Source organism: Ptychodera flava, chromosome 11 (assembly GCF_041260155.1).
Source record: "Ptychodera flava strain L36383 chromosome 11, AS_Pfla_20210202, whole genome shotgun sequence".
NCBI classification, from domain to species: Eukaryota; Metazoa; Hemichordata; class Enteropneusta; family Ptychoderidae; genus Ptychodera; species Ptychodera flava.
The window spans coordinates 20,976,671-20,991,022 of record NC_091938.1 but is presented as its reverse complement, the minus strand read 5'-3'; the positions used below and the strand labels follow the sequence as shown (position 1 = coordinate 20,991,022).

At 39.2% G+C, this 14,352-nt stretch overlaps 2 protein-coding genes across 2 annotated transcripts in view; both read right to left on the bottom strand.

Moving 5' to 3' along the window:
• LOC139143798 (multiple epidermal growth factor-like domains protein 6) overlaps nt 1-14,352 on the bottom strand; it is a 435,859-nt gene that overhangs the window by 135,183 nt on the left and 286,324 nt on the right. The gene's annotated exons all lie outside the window — the stretch shown is intronic.
• Nucleotides 2,940-11,979, bottom strand: LOC139143177 (leucine-rich glioma-inactivated protein 1-like). The gene is made up of 7 exons (XM_070713309.1): nt 11,898-11,979; nt 8,100-8,208; nt 7,537-7,623; nt 6,055-6,126; nt 5,458-5,529; nt 3,359-3,424; nt 2,940-3,075 (listed from the first exon to the last, which is right to left on the bottom strand). Exons 1-7 carry the CDS (start codon nt 11,974-11,976, stop codon nt 2,940-2,942), a joined length of 621 nt encoding a protein of 206 aa, XP_070569410.1. The 5' UTR covers nt 11,977-11,979.

The window sequence follows — 14,352 nt, the reverse complement described above, 5'->3', positions numbered from 1 at the left end:
GTACTTTCTTTTGGTCTGGCTCTCGGGTTTCTACGACTTTTTCAGACTCTTTGGACTGGGTGAACCTTGTCAATATCTTGGCTATGCTGACTACCAACGGCACTGCGGCTGGTATTATTGGTAAGATAACGCCAGTCAGCAAAGTGTGCAAATCGGCGGGAATAACTTCACACATAGTTGACAAGATGCTGGCTGCAGTTACTGGTAACCAGCAGAAGAATGAAACAACGGTAAGAACAAACACAGAGAGAATCCAATGACGACTTAGTCCGAGACTAACCACTTGCTCTGTGTCTTCCATTAAAGGGCCTTTAAACTTCAAATACAATGTAGCAATACTGAAAGAGAGAACGTAGACCGAACTTAAGAACCCTATCAAATTATTTGCAATGAAAGTATACATCCAACCACTGTACGACCGCGCGTGCACCGGAACCGGCGAACAGAATCCATGCGCTGCGAACACCAAACTAGCTCCGAGTGTCTCCTTGGAAAAGAATGGTATAATAACGAGCAATGCGGAGACAAACCAACCGATGGTAACACAGATTACCGACTCAAGATTTCCAAGGGTTTTACCCCCAGTGTTGTTGTTGACTAGGAACCACAATTGATCAACCGTAAGGACGGCCAGGGAGTACAGAATCATGTTGTTGCCAATCGCAAACAGCGCGCCTCCGGTGTAGCAATACACACTTTGGCTCCATACACGGACTCGAGCCCCGTAGACACCTCGAGAATCCAGCTCACCGCCCAGTATGATGAACTCGTAAACGGCAACCAACAGGCAAGCGCTGCACAGCGACAGCAGAAACGCAGTCTGGGAGAAGCGAATGCCTTGTGTTCGAAGACACTGAGCAGCGATGACGAACAGATTGCCTGTTGCGGTCCAGACGGCGAATAGCCACATAACTATCCTCATGGTGTTGCTAGGTAACAGAGTCTCTTGACAAACGGCTTCTTCACCATCTAGATAAAGACATTGGACGGAATCATTTACCAAGCAACAGAGACCGGCGTCTTCAAATGGCTGTAGAGAAGAGCAAAGGAAGGGTTAACAGCACAGGGAATTTAGTAATCTTGTTGTTGTTGTTGTTGTGTTGTTGTTGTTGTGTTGTTGTTGTTTTGTTATTATTGTTGTTATTGTTGTTGATGGTGATAATGATGATGACGATAATAAAAAATATTAAAAAACAATGTGTCATTCCTTGCTGTTGTTTGTCGATGTTGTAGATAATTGTAAAAGAAAACTGTACTTTTACAATTATCTACAACATCGACAAACAACAGCAAGGAATGACACATTGTTTTTTAATATTTTTTATTATCGTCATCATCATTATCACCATCAACAACAATAACAACAACAACAACATAACAACAACAACAAGATTACTCAATTCCCTGTGTTAACAGTTGCCTAGGTAAGCGAGTACACGAACGAAAAACATTGTGCTTACAATCAGTTCGTTGCCACTCTTAATTTGGAGGTTCGTTCGCGCAATCGCAGATTGTACGACGTCGTGAACTTTGAAACGCGCATGCCTATTCAATCCCGATTACGTCACACAGATCAACTATTGAACTGTACTAACTCGGAAATGGACGGTGACCGGCCACAGTGTAGCGGGCAAGTGGTAATAATGCCGGGACCGATCATTAGCGAAGATAAATAGGTTGTTTACACATCAATTTCAAGCCGATTTAGACCTCAAGTTTAGCTTTGCCGTACATTTTCCTCCGGGTTCATAACTATGAGCGCCTATTCATTGGTGAATTCCCGGGGACAAATCATTGGTATTATTACTGTATGTACTAAATGATGAATTTCGGAATGCGAATGAAGTTGAACTTGAAGGCGACGTGCAAAGAAACTGATTTTACTCCATGCCCATTGTGTCTAGGTCGGTTCTGAATGTGTGACATACAAGTGTTTGACTAGTTACACCAGTGTATCTGTATTAAAACATGTATCTCGAGCATGCTGAAGCTTCAACATATTAAGCTTATTACGATGTGGTTTAAGTAAGGAACCCTTTTTCATGCCCTGGCCGAGACTAGATACTGGCCGAGAACAGGCGGAGGGAGTGTATAGGGACAGTGGAAAGTACGAAGTCAATGTCAGCCCCTACCCACGTACTACCCTAGTGTGGGGTATTTGGAAATAATCTTATGAAGTTTGTCAAATGCATCAACCCCGGGAAAGACAACTTTGAAACATTCAGTCAATAAACATAGCTCTTTATCAAAAATCTGCACTTCCAAAGTCTTTGAACCATCCACAGTTCGGCGTTCATCAATTTCGCTGGCTTGACCAGGCTAAACGAATACAATTTGGAAGGGTAACCGATTTTAAAAATGTCCCCCAACGTCCCCCGTCAACGTAGCTCAATGAAACTACATCCTTTGTTCATCTATATTTATCGATTGAATAACTCGAATGAACAATGTCATTCACTGCCGATACTGAAAACATTGAGGTGATGATCGCACTACGTCAAACAGAAAGCTCGAAAAGTTGGCAAATTACTATTTACCATTACCATGCTCTCTTACTGCCATGATGTTGTAGTGAGGTTAGTCACGAGGTTAATCATGACCGATTTTTCCTAACTTGGCCTTGCATAGCGTTAAAACAAAGGCTGAAATTTGCCGATGTCCCAAGGCAAACACGAAGACTTTGAAGTCAGTGACGTAATCGAGTTCAGATCTGGGCAAGCGCAGTCGTTCGAAAACAACCCTCCAAATTAAGAGTGGCAACGAACTGACAATTGCCATTGCGTAACATCACCTCCGTTGTCACGCACAGTGACTCCCCCATAGACAGTAGAGGGGGAAGACCCCCTTCCACTGTCTCTGCTTCCCCATACTCTCGTATTGTAGTTTCATCTTTAGACAGTCTCCCCGCCGGTGCGCACACACTCTGTGCACAGGAGGTATTAAGCGGTGACGCTGTTGAAAGTTAGGCCCCTAATGGTAAATACACCAAATGACGACAATAGCATTTGCAAAAGCAACTCATCTGCTGGCATGTCTCCCTGCAGAGTTCCAGAAACAGCGCCGTTCTTGAACCTCCTACAAGAGCGCCACCAGTGTCAGGGTGTGACTTTAAGATTGATTTAGAAGATGGGCTACACGACATGCGGCTATATGAGTCGGCTGAGTTTATTGAGCCAGAAAGTGGAATACGCTATTGTAATAGGGCTTCGATAACGGTACTTGTATCTCTGTGCAATTTGAATAACTCCTTAAAATTCACAGGTGGTCACAGGTAAAGAAAAAACACCCAATTCACGAAAATATTCGCACGGCAAGTGTGTAAGAAGTGGTAAGACTGTTGAAATGATACTATACTCACGTTTGCCTTAAGTTCGGCAAGTCAGCAAATTCGTATTCATTCTGTACTATGCTTGCAGTTAGGCCTCTGTTGAAAAGAAGCAGATCAGGCCAGGCAGTTTTACAGACTCGTTTCCTCGAAACAGCAGTTTTGGCCCTTGCCGATTTATTGATTTATTTATTATCTCTTGAAAATGCCACAAAGCATTAAAATTATTAGCTTTTACGGACATGTACAATGTGGATGTTTTTGACTTTTGATGAAAAATGAACACTAGTCAAATATCAGTGCACATTATTTTTGTGATTTTACTTCCAAACTAAACCAAGCTCGCGGGAATGTACTCATTGAGGGGTGTTTATACAAGTACAATAAACTGTCCACTGGGACTGCATGTGCAATTTTGAGCAAGATAAATAATAAACGTTTGCCCAAACATAAAATGGCGCCCTCATGCAAATAAAGCAAAAACACTGTACGTCGTGCATATATGCATTGGAATCTTCACAGAAACAACAGAGTAGTCCAATATAATGCATAGTGCTGAGTGTTTTCCACTTGGACATCATATGCTTTGTTTTTTTTGTTTTTTTTGTTTTTTTTTTGGTAATATTACCAGTTTTTAGAAATGGAGGGAAATCAAAATAACAGTTAAAATTTAAATTTACTTGTCCAATTTTTCAGTAGTAAAAGACTATGTCCTTTAAATTTGTAGAATTTAAAGAAAACGAGAGAAAATAGAAAGCCTTCTTCAGGTCAACAAATTTCAAGAGTCACAGCTATAGGGGCTTTAAACACATAAGGCTCTGTTGATAAGGGTGAACAGTGAGTATATGTCGACGACGTGATTTGAGGAGTAGAATGAGAAAGAACTACATCACTTTGTGAATAGTCATTACGGGATCGAGCATCACTTGAACAAGGGCAGATAGAATACGCCTCAGTGACAAATATTCGGACTCTCAAAATTTTACAGTATTGTTTTAGTCTGCCACTTGTGGGGGTTCAGTTTGAAGCTCAAGGCACAGTCACCTGTGGTCTATTCCGCTCTGCGTCTATATACGTGCCCCACAGACGTGTGTACATATACCTGAGAAGACTTCTTCTCAGGCATGTGTACACACGCCTGTGAGGCACATATATATAGACACAGAGCGGAATAGACCACATGTTACTGTGCTTAAGGTAAAAAATAAGTTAAACCGGCTTAGTTTTGTAAAAGCAAAACTTTTGTTTTCTCCCATAGAGTTGACACAGTGGTGGCGGCCATTTTGAATTTCAAGAGTCAGTAAATATGAGTAATTTGTTTCCCCAGTAGCAAAGCAAAGTTTGCACGGTGTCACCCGATCTCTCTTCTTGAACTTGAATCTTAAAGGGGGTGAATGAAAGTTCCCTTTAGGGAAGTTTTGGCAATAGTTTAAGTCTCAAGCGCGAACTCTCGTAAACAAGCTGTTAAGTGTAGGGGGGACTACGAGTAGGGTACATACATTTTCTTGTTCTCAGTTGCTGGCAATTACATACTCTTGCATCGTATTAACTAAAACTGTGCTCTGGGCGACTTTCAGATCAACGTGAATTTCACTTGCTAGTAATTAGAAATCAAAAATATACTTTTACCATAAAGTTAACATCGGCATTTTGAATGTTAGATATCTGCAAATTGAGCAAATATTCTTCTTCTTAAACGATGCAACCCCTGTGATGAGCCTGTCCGTGGTGGTCAATAATTTAAATTACCCTTCAACAAACTGTGAGCACACATTTAATTATTTTTCATTCCTGAGATGCTTAAAGGTATAGTGTCACCTGTAATCCCATATATGGTCAAAGGGGGCGTTCCTTGGTATTCAAAATACCCATGTGAGGGCGCTAATTTAAGAAAGCGGCCACCCGCGTAAAATCTGTGATTTGTTAGATTTTTCCTTTACATGATAACTGTGGCAAAACTTGAACAGGTGACAGTATACCTTTAATGAGATCGCATACAAACATTTAATAACTATATACCCAATGTCTTTCAGACGACTGAAATGAAAGCTTTAGATCTCAAAATCAATCGAAATTTATGTAAAAACTTTCGGGGGATTTTTCAAGGAAAAGAGAAAGTATCTCGTACTTACATTACTTCAAGGTAGTCGAGACCCTTCAAAGCCCGGGATTGCAGGATGAAAAGGTCGTTTTCTATCACATTGCTGAAATAAAAAATCGCCCATGTAGTGAACACTTTCAGGACAGTCAAGCTTAACGGACCAGGATGATTTTGCTAAAGACTTTCGGTGTTTTCCCTGGAATGGTAGATATCCGTATGCTTTTGCACTTGACCTTTGACAGAACTGGCTTCCGTCGTCCACGGAACACATACTTTCGACATTTCTTCGTCAATGCAAATTGAGGGGAATTGGAACTCCATTTGCGGGAAGTAAATTTATGTGAATGTTTGTAAAATGTCATTAAACTTCATTTAAAGTCTTTGAAAACATAATTTAGAAAAATACATACGAAATGTACTGTGTTACAGATTTTATTGACTTTAATGCCAATTCTGCATAAAGGTCAATGATCAGATTCAGAATTGTGAACGATGTACAATAGCGATGAGCTGTAATAACTGTATTATTTTAGCTGATATTTGTCGTAGCTTATGCCTTTCCAATTCAGACGCTAAACTAACCCATCGTGACATTAAAATTCTTGTCAATAAGAGTAGAACTACTTACAGATGTGATAAGTAGGGTGATCCAGAAAATGAGTCATTTGCCAGTGTTTTGACACCAAGGTCGATCACGTGACTGTAATCAAGAGTGATATGAAGCACGAATGATTGACGCTATAGAGGGCGCGATAGTCGGAAGGTCCCTTTATCATGGGTCGGGGGCTTTGAACTTATACGCTCGAAACGGCACTAACCAAAAATGGTCTTGGGTCACAGGGTCAACTCGAGTTCAAAGGAATCTCGACCAAGAAATTTTGGGAGGGGACGCAGTGGTAAAAATTGAAGAACGGACAAAACATGCTGCTCAAAAATTGCTGAAAACAATTTGAAGCCGTGCCGCCTTTTGAAAAGATAATATTCCATATTACAAGAAGTTTGGAACTTCAGGAAGTGCCTTGACAACATATGGTCCAAATGACATTGTAACATTTTGATATTAGGTGAAATAAATCGCATTTAAGCATTTTCATCACCAGGTCTGACGGCCCATCCCTTGTGACGTCAGTATTCGGAGTCGACAACAGGTAATTATAGGGAGGGATTACGCTTGTTTCATGGTCTTGTCTAGGGGAGGGTGAAAATCGCACGCCTTCCCGTGTAAAAACGATGATAATGTATGGGCAAATGAATAGCTTGTGCTGACATTTAATAAATTCAAAATACAGCTGTTTTAACTAAAACAAAATCGTTGTTATTTTACACTCCGTTTGTTAGTGTAAGCCAATAAGAAAACATCTGTTAAAAAGGGTGTTTCGTCGGGCAGAGACCCTCCCTCCCTCGAAGTTGGTTAGGGTGAGTACTACGTCGACCTCTGACAAAGCTGTGCGGACGTCCTGACCATATGAGAAACAATGTCCGTTTGTTCCATCTCTGGGACGGAGAGTTTCATCTTTAAGGTAGTATGCGCCTCGAAAGTGCAGGACTTCAATTTTTGCTCAAAATTTCCTCAAGGAATCTTTCAGCCATTTTCTTTCAAAATTAAGTATAAAAATCGGGGGTCACCGTGCAAATTTTGGTACTAGAGAAACAAATTGGCCAAGATTTACCAATATTTAAAATTCAAAATGGCCGCCATCTCTGTGTTAACTCTATGGAGAAAAATAAAAAATTTCGATTTTCGAAAAACTAAGACGGTAAAAAGTTGTCTTACACCTAGAGCTTTAAAATGAACCCCCACAAGTGGTAGATCAGAAAAGAAATGTAAAAATTTGAGAGTCAGAATATCTGTCTCTGAGGCACATTCCACCTTAACAGTTCGTAGACTTAACATGGAGAGATTAGTTGCCTTATAAAATCATTAATCAGGAGATAAACATTATGGTATCACTCAGGGGAGTGCGAAAGGGTCCTGAGTTATTCTAAACATGAATGAAAAACAACATTGGTCAGATAAATAACAAATGTATCATATTTATCCGCTAAAAAGTACGTTAACAAATATTATTTCCCTATGGTTTGGTTTGATGAAATTTCTACTTTCACTTACAGCTGTCGAAGGTACGGCAGTCTGTGCAGTCCCCTGAGAGCATCAGCAATTTCGGCTGCTGTGGAATTTCCACTTCCAATCAGAACACTGAAAGTATAATATTAGGATAAATGAAACTAGTCTCTTCGGCTTAATGAGAGTCCCGATATCAGGTATGCATCAAAGTGATCGATCATTTTTTGAGTTGTGTTCATTGGCTTCTTCTCTTCATTCAGAAATGCCATTTCCTTCGATGAATGAATTTTCAGAATTTTCAGTAATCCCACAATATTCACCCAGCATCTCAGCATCAACGAGTCATATGACCTCATTATAAGAAAAATTCCTCCAAAATCGGAGGATATGTTGTTCCCCCCCCCTCTCTCTCTCTCTCTCTCTCTCTCTCTCTCTCTCTCTCTCTCTCTCTCTCTCTCTCTCTCTCTCTCTCTCTCTCTCTCTCTCTCTCTCTCTCTCTCTCTCTCTCTCCCCAGTGTAATCGATATACACAGTGCTTTTTCCGCTCTTTAGGTTTATTGAGGCAACAACACGATCTTATGATTGGTTCTTATAGACGGGAAACTTACAGAACACTCAAGGTGGTCGGCAACTCGCTCAAATCACTTGACATCAGTAAGAAGTCACATTGATGATAATCATAATCACAGACGCAGGCAGGTGGGCAGCTGTAACCTCCTGCATAATGTAGAGGTGAGGGACTGGTCAGTTTCTTCAGCTTGGGGGCGGTGGATCCACGGAGGGTGGTCACCCTGTTGTTGACTTTGGTGATGGGGTGGGTCACCATGACTTTGAAATGCTCAATTGGGTGGGGGGGGCAGTGTGTTTTTGAATTAAGACAATGGCTCAAACTTGCATAACATGCATCGTACCAGCCACTAATTGTATGATTCAGTTGCAATTTTCGGCCCGCCCTTCAGGTGCGTAATTCTAATATAATGATATCAGAGATATATATGGGAGATATCTCGCAGTTTGCAAATTGAAAGTCTGTTTTGCAAAGCATCATACCAGCCACGAACTGCATCATTCCCAGTTACAGTTTTTCGGCGACTCCTTTTGGCACATTATATTCACATTCAATACCCTGGAAGCTAGTACGAGGACAATACTGTTAAAGAACGGTTTCAGAGAACTTAAATAACGCATTGTCCTCGAAAATAAACTTTTATACCTAAATTATCATGAAAATCTAGGGTTAAACTGAGTTCTCCTTTAAGGAAGAGTAGCTATAATTTATGAAAATACAACTTCTTTGTTATTTTTGTAATATCAACCACAGTGTCTTGTACTCTCTGAACCTTTTCACTCCTATTTTCCTCTGTAGAGGTCCACCTTGATGGTGAAAGGGTTAAAGATACATTGCAGTGTCTAGTGTTAAGCTTGTTGGAATAGCCTGCAAAAAGGGAAGTTCCAGTGTAAACCAAAAATTTATGTATTGTTTTCCTTTGTCTCGGAAGGGGTCACCCTCTTTTCGAAAGTTGGAACGGGGGTCAGCCACTTTTGACGTCCGCAAAAAATGATCGAGCCACAGGCAGAAGAAACTGACCAGTCCCTAAGTTATATACCGGCAGCTTGAATAATTTTAATCGAATGAGAATTTCATCGAGAAAAGAAGTCAAACACTATGATCCCTCTAGTATGATCGCTATTTCATCAAACGTTTGACATTTGCTCATCTGTAAAGGGAATTTTGACGACGTGGGTCCTCGTAGATTGCATGTATGGACTCATGTTTGTGTCACAACCGGTGTGCTGAAGAGCGCCATCAATGGTGACTTTGTGTAACTAGCGTAAGGAATTGTTTGGATTGTGGATTATAAGTAGCCCTCTGATTTCCGATATTGAATAATTAAGGGAGCGTTCAGTTATTACGGCCGGGGGTTGGCCAACAAATCCAGGGGGGGGGTCACCTTAAATTTGAAAACTGTAATGGGGGTGATGTATTTTTCAAACAGCTCAGAGGGGAGTCACTTAATTTTCATAAGTATCCGTCCCATCAAAAAGCAGTTTCAGTGTTCAGAAATATTCTGGAGATAAAAATGATTCGCTGCATGATTTCATTCTCTTAAGTCATTTAACTGTAAATCTAAACAAAAGTATAATTATCTGTCACATACATATCTTGACTTAGCAACTCTGAGGCTTGTCTTATTGTAAATCGAGCTCACTGAGGGCAATGCACAATTCCTATTACTTACAAATTAGAGATATTGCAAGTTTTGTTAAGGAAATTATTTACAGTTACCTGTAGACTACTAGTATCATTAAAAGTTAAATAATAATTTAGGTGAAATTCCAATATCGTAATTGTTGTCAACATCTGAACTTTCAATTATCCTATTTGAATCAAGTATATTTGTATCAATTATCAAACACCTGTAAAAGCACAAATTAATTTAGTTCAGCATTGTAAAAAATTATTCATAGTAATTCTCATAGACTCCGATGTACATGTATAGTGAATCAACATTTCGGTGAAATTCCAAAATCCAACTTCTTGCACACATATCAACCTTTGACCATCCTAGTGTAACTAAGCACTTTAAAATGAAATATCAAATGTCTATCAATACAAAGATTTAGATAGTTTTGAATTTGAAAAAAATTATTCATAGTTTCCTAATAGACTCAAATGTACAGTGAATCATCATTTGAAATTCAAAAATCTAATTTCTGGCGCACGTATCCATTTGTAACCACCCTAGTCAAATCAAGTACATTAATATTAATAATGGAGAGTACATCAATACAAAGCTTTACCTATTTTTGTATTGCAAAAAATTATTCACTGTTTCCTCATAGACTCCAATGTATAGTGGATGAACATTTTGAGTGAAATTCCAAAATCAGATTTCTTGTACACATCATATGCACCTTTAACCATCATATTCTAATCAAGTACAATTATGTTAATTATTCAACGTCTGTATATGCACAAGTATAGCAAGTTTTTCATCGGAAAAAAAATATTCACAATTTTATCATAGACTCCCATGTATAGTGGATGAACAGTTTTGGTGAAATTCTAAAGTCAAATTGTTTGTCCACATACCAGCTGTAACAACCCCTATTCCAATTAAGTACATTCATGTCAATTATCAAATATCTATAAATGCATAGATATAGTTTTGAAGTGAAAAAGTATTACATAGATTTCTCATACAATACCATGTATAGTGAATCAACATTATCAACAGCTGATTATCAATTATATCCAAATATCAAAATTTGTACACACGCTTGCGCAATAATATTGCAATCCACCTGTAATTTCTGTGCAATGCCTTTGAGGGATGATTTCAAAATTATAACAGGTCAGAAGGGAAATTTGAACATTAACACCTTGTGAGTATTGTAAGGAGGGACATTTGAAAAAAATCTGAGAATCTTTTTTTATTCTATCGCCCCAGAGGTGTTTGTGTGTGCAGCTTTACTCAAGCAATGTGGGGGGGGAGGTCATGAAATTTTTGTCATCTTAAAAGGCGGTCATCAATTTTTTGGTGCATGGGTAGAGGGGGTTCACTTATTTTGACTGATGCGTAGGAAGAATTTGCCGGCCCACTCCGGCCATAATAACTGAACGCTCCTTATAGAGTTCATGATGCTAGGCGTTGACTGATCTAGAGCAACCCCTTTCTCTCTCTCTCTCTCTCTCTCTCTCTCTCTCTCTCTCTCTCTCTCTCTCTCTCTCTCTCTCTCTCTCTCTCTCTCTCTCTCTCTCTCTCTTCTCTCTCTATATATATATATATATATATATATATATCTCTCTCTCTCTCTCTCTCTCTCTCTCTCTCTCTCTATATATATATATATATATATATATATATATATATATATATATATATATATATATATATATATATATATATATATTCCAAAATTTTGGAAATTTCAAGTCATAATTCAGTCCCCGGGTGTGCGCTTTTCCAAACTTCTGTTCATGGGGTTGAATCAAAAGCGATGACTTTCGTTTAATGCGCGTGTTTTCGTTATCCGGACGCTCCCTGTATGATTTCGAGCCGCTTTAAATACTTTGGTATGGACAATGTCTTTGTGAATTTTAGTCAAATCGCTCTCTCATAACTTCTTGTATTCACTGAAATGTTAATTGATTACTCGCTGTCGTACGGCAGGTACATACCTGCCGTACGACAAGCATTTGCTTAAGGTAGTTCGGATATCGCAATTGAATAACAAACTTTTACTCACACTTTTCTGGCCAGGGCACAGACCAGAAAAGTATTACAAAAAATTTAGGAATTTGAATCAAAATTTCCAAGTTTTCGTCGGGATTACATCAAAGCTGTCCTTCTATAACACAGAAGGAAAGGAAATTGCTGGGCGTATCATTTTAAGCATCTTACCTGATAGAGTTAACGACAGGAATGTTATCAGCGTGGATAAATGAAGAAACATCTTGGTGCGAATGCTACAGGGCGGCATAAAAGAGCTGTGGTGAAAACTAAAGAACTAAAGTTCACTCCTGCAATATTAATTTTGAAACTGGAAGTATAGATGTTTGAATCAATTTGTATTTTCACGCACGACACCCGCGTGTGATGTTCTGGATGGTAAGCTTATACATGGAAGTGCGTCGCTTCATAAAATCAGGTAGCATGTTAAACGACGGAGGTGGCAACTCCGTCAAATGCGAAATACAAAGAACAATAATAGGAAAATCAAGCAACAAAGGGAAGACACATACAGTAAACATGAACAAGGGTAACAACAAAATACTGTGAACAACACTTGGAGAATTAAGCGCAAACAATTCGGGAGAAACCAAAAGTAGATACGCACAAGCATTGAAACTTACCACACGACCTTAAATATGACGAAAACTTTCGAGAAAATTTGCAACTTTTTTTTTCGTTCGACATTATGAAACTGCTATGTAAAAGTAAGCAGCTACCGGGTATCAAACCTTAAAAACTCTGTTCTCTTCAAAATAGTTTTTAATAATAGAAATAATGAAATGTTATCGTAAACAGATTGTATCATCGCTGTATATGCACATTAAGAGGTGTGTATGGCAAATTATTTCTGTAGTTTACAACCGTTGATGTGCCATGGACAAAGTCACTGAAACCCATGTATCCTAAAGTTTATAGAATCATCATTTCTATGCGCCACTTACCTTAAATCCAATGATAATTAACGAATTCAAATGATCGGTTGTCTCTCCAGAGAAGGATTTGAAGAACAGGATCGTGAATTCCACACGATACAACGCGGTAAAAATTTTGCTCGTTTCTCCAAAGGGGACACCTGGCTCTAGATGGGTGTGGTAATGTTGTGTGTAAAAATTCAAGCCCCAAGGTTTTAGAATACAGCCTCGTCCATGCCATCTGTCACTATGTATCGCTGTGACAACAACAACAATCATCAAAAGTATGGATCCAGACATACTTTTTTGCGATCACGTGCTCTGAGGTAAGTGAAAAATGAAGTTTTCGGAGTGATGATCTGATAATTTTGTTGAAATGATGTTGATAATAAGATAGTTGTGCAAATTTTGGGCCATAACAAGTGCCGGCAGCGCTGGTATCACTGCACTCGATACTTCATACTTCAAAGCATTTCGGGAGAAAATATCTGCCTTGCGGGATTTCCACAGCCTACATTTACATTTTATTTACATGCTTGCACCGAGGTCGAAAAAAGTTGATATTTATAGCTGGAAAAAATCCAACATCGTCTTTACAATTTCGAGTCCGTAAAAAAGAGCGACGATCACAACTTCGGTGACATTCACGGATGTAAGGAAGCCGTCATTATTTACGGCCTGTCTGTCGGAGAAATGTGAGGGCCGAGGGGGTCACTGAAAACTGCAAGGGGTTGCTCAAAATGTGGAGAGAAAGTAGGGGGTTACTAATTTTTAGGTTCGAAATAAACTGAAATACCTCTATGATTGCATCATTGCACACGTCAATTTCTCAAACTTTTCAATGCGAGAGGGGGTACACCCGTACCTCCGCTCTCGCGCTCTCCCCACGGGGTGTTCTAACAGTTTTACTAGTAATAAACAAATTGGAAAAACATCTCTCAGATATTGCACCAGACTGCACCATTGCACACACCAATTTCTCAAAATTTTCCACGCAAGATAGGGGATACCCCTTTAACACTTTCCCTCTGAGCCTCTCACATGTTCTCCCCCTTGTACTTTCAAATTGTGCCCAGTCAGATATCATAGTGAAAACCTTGTCATGATACCAATTCAAATCAAGCTGAACAGTAATATATAGTTGGATACTAGTTAGAGCGTGAGCTTTTATATATATATATATATATATATATATATATATTATATATATATTATATATATATACACACACACACACACACACACACACACACATATATATATATATATATAATATATATATATATATATATATATATATATATATATATATACACATATATATACTGTATATTATTGACCCTGCCATTTATAATTATTACAAGTTACGCAAATAAATAATTTCAAACTCACTTTACATATTACATATTTGAAAAATAGGCAGTTAGGAATTTTAAAATTGGTAGCATCTGAGGAAGAGACCCTCCCCTAAAAGGTGATCCCTTTTCCCGACTCCCTCAGCGCCCACCTCCCAACACGCATAGTGGTCCATCAAGAACTATAGATCAAGTCAGACCATGGAGCTGAAAAATGAACAAGTTCTTGACTACGACTCTCCCCGGCCAGCCAACGGGGGCCCAACACGCCTCTGCCGCCGAGCAAGTGCGTTCCCCGTACACACCTGCACGGCAGACCTCCCTCTTGTAAAAAAGTTATCTCCATGGTCAGCCCAA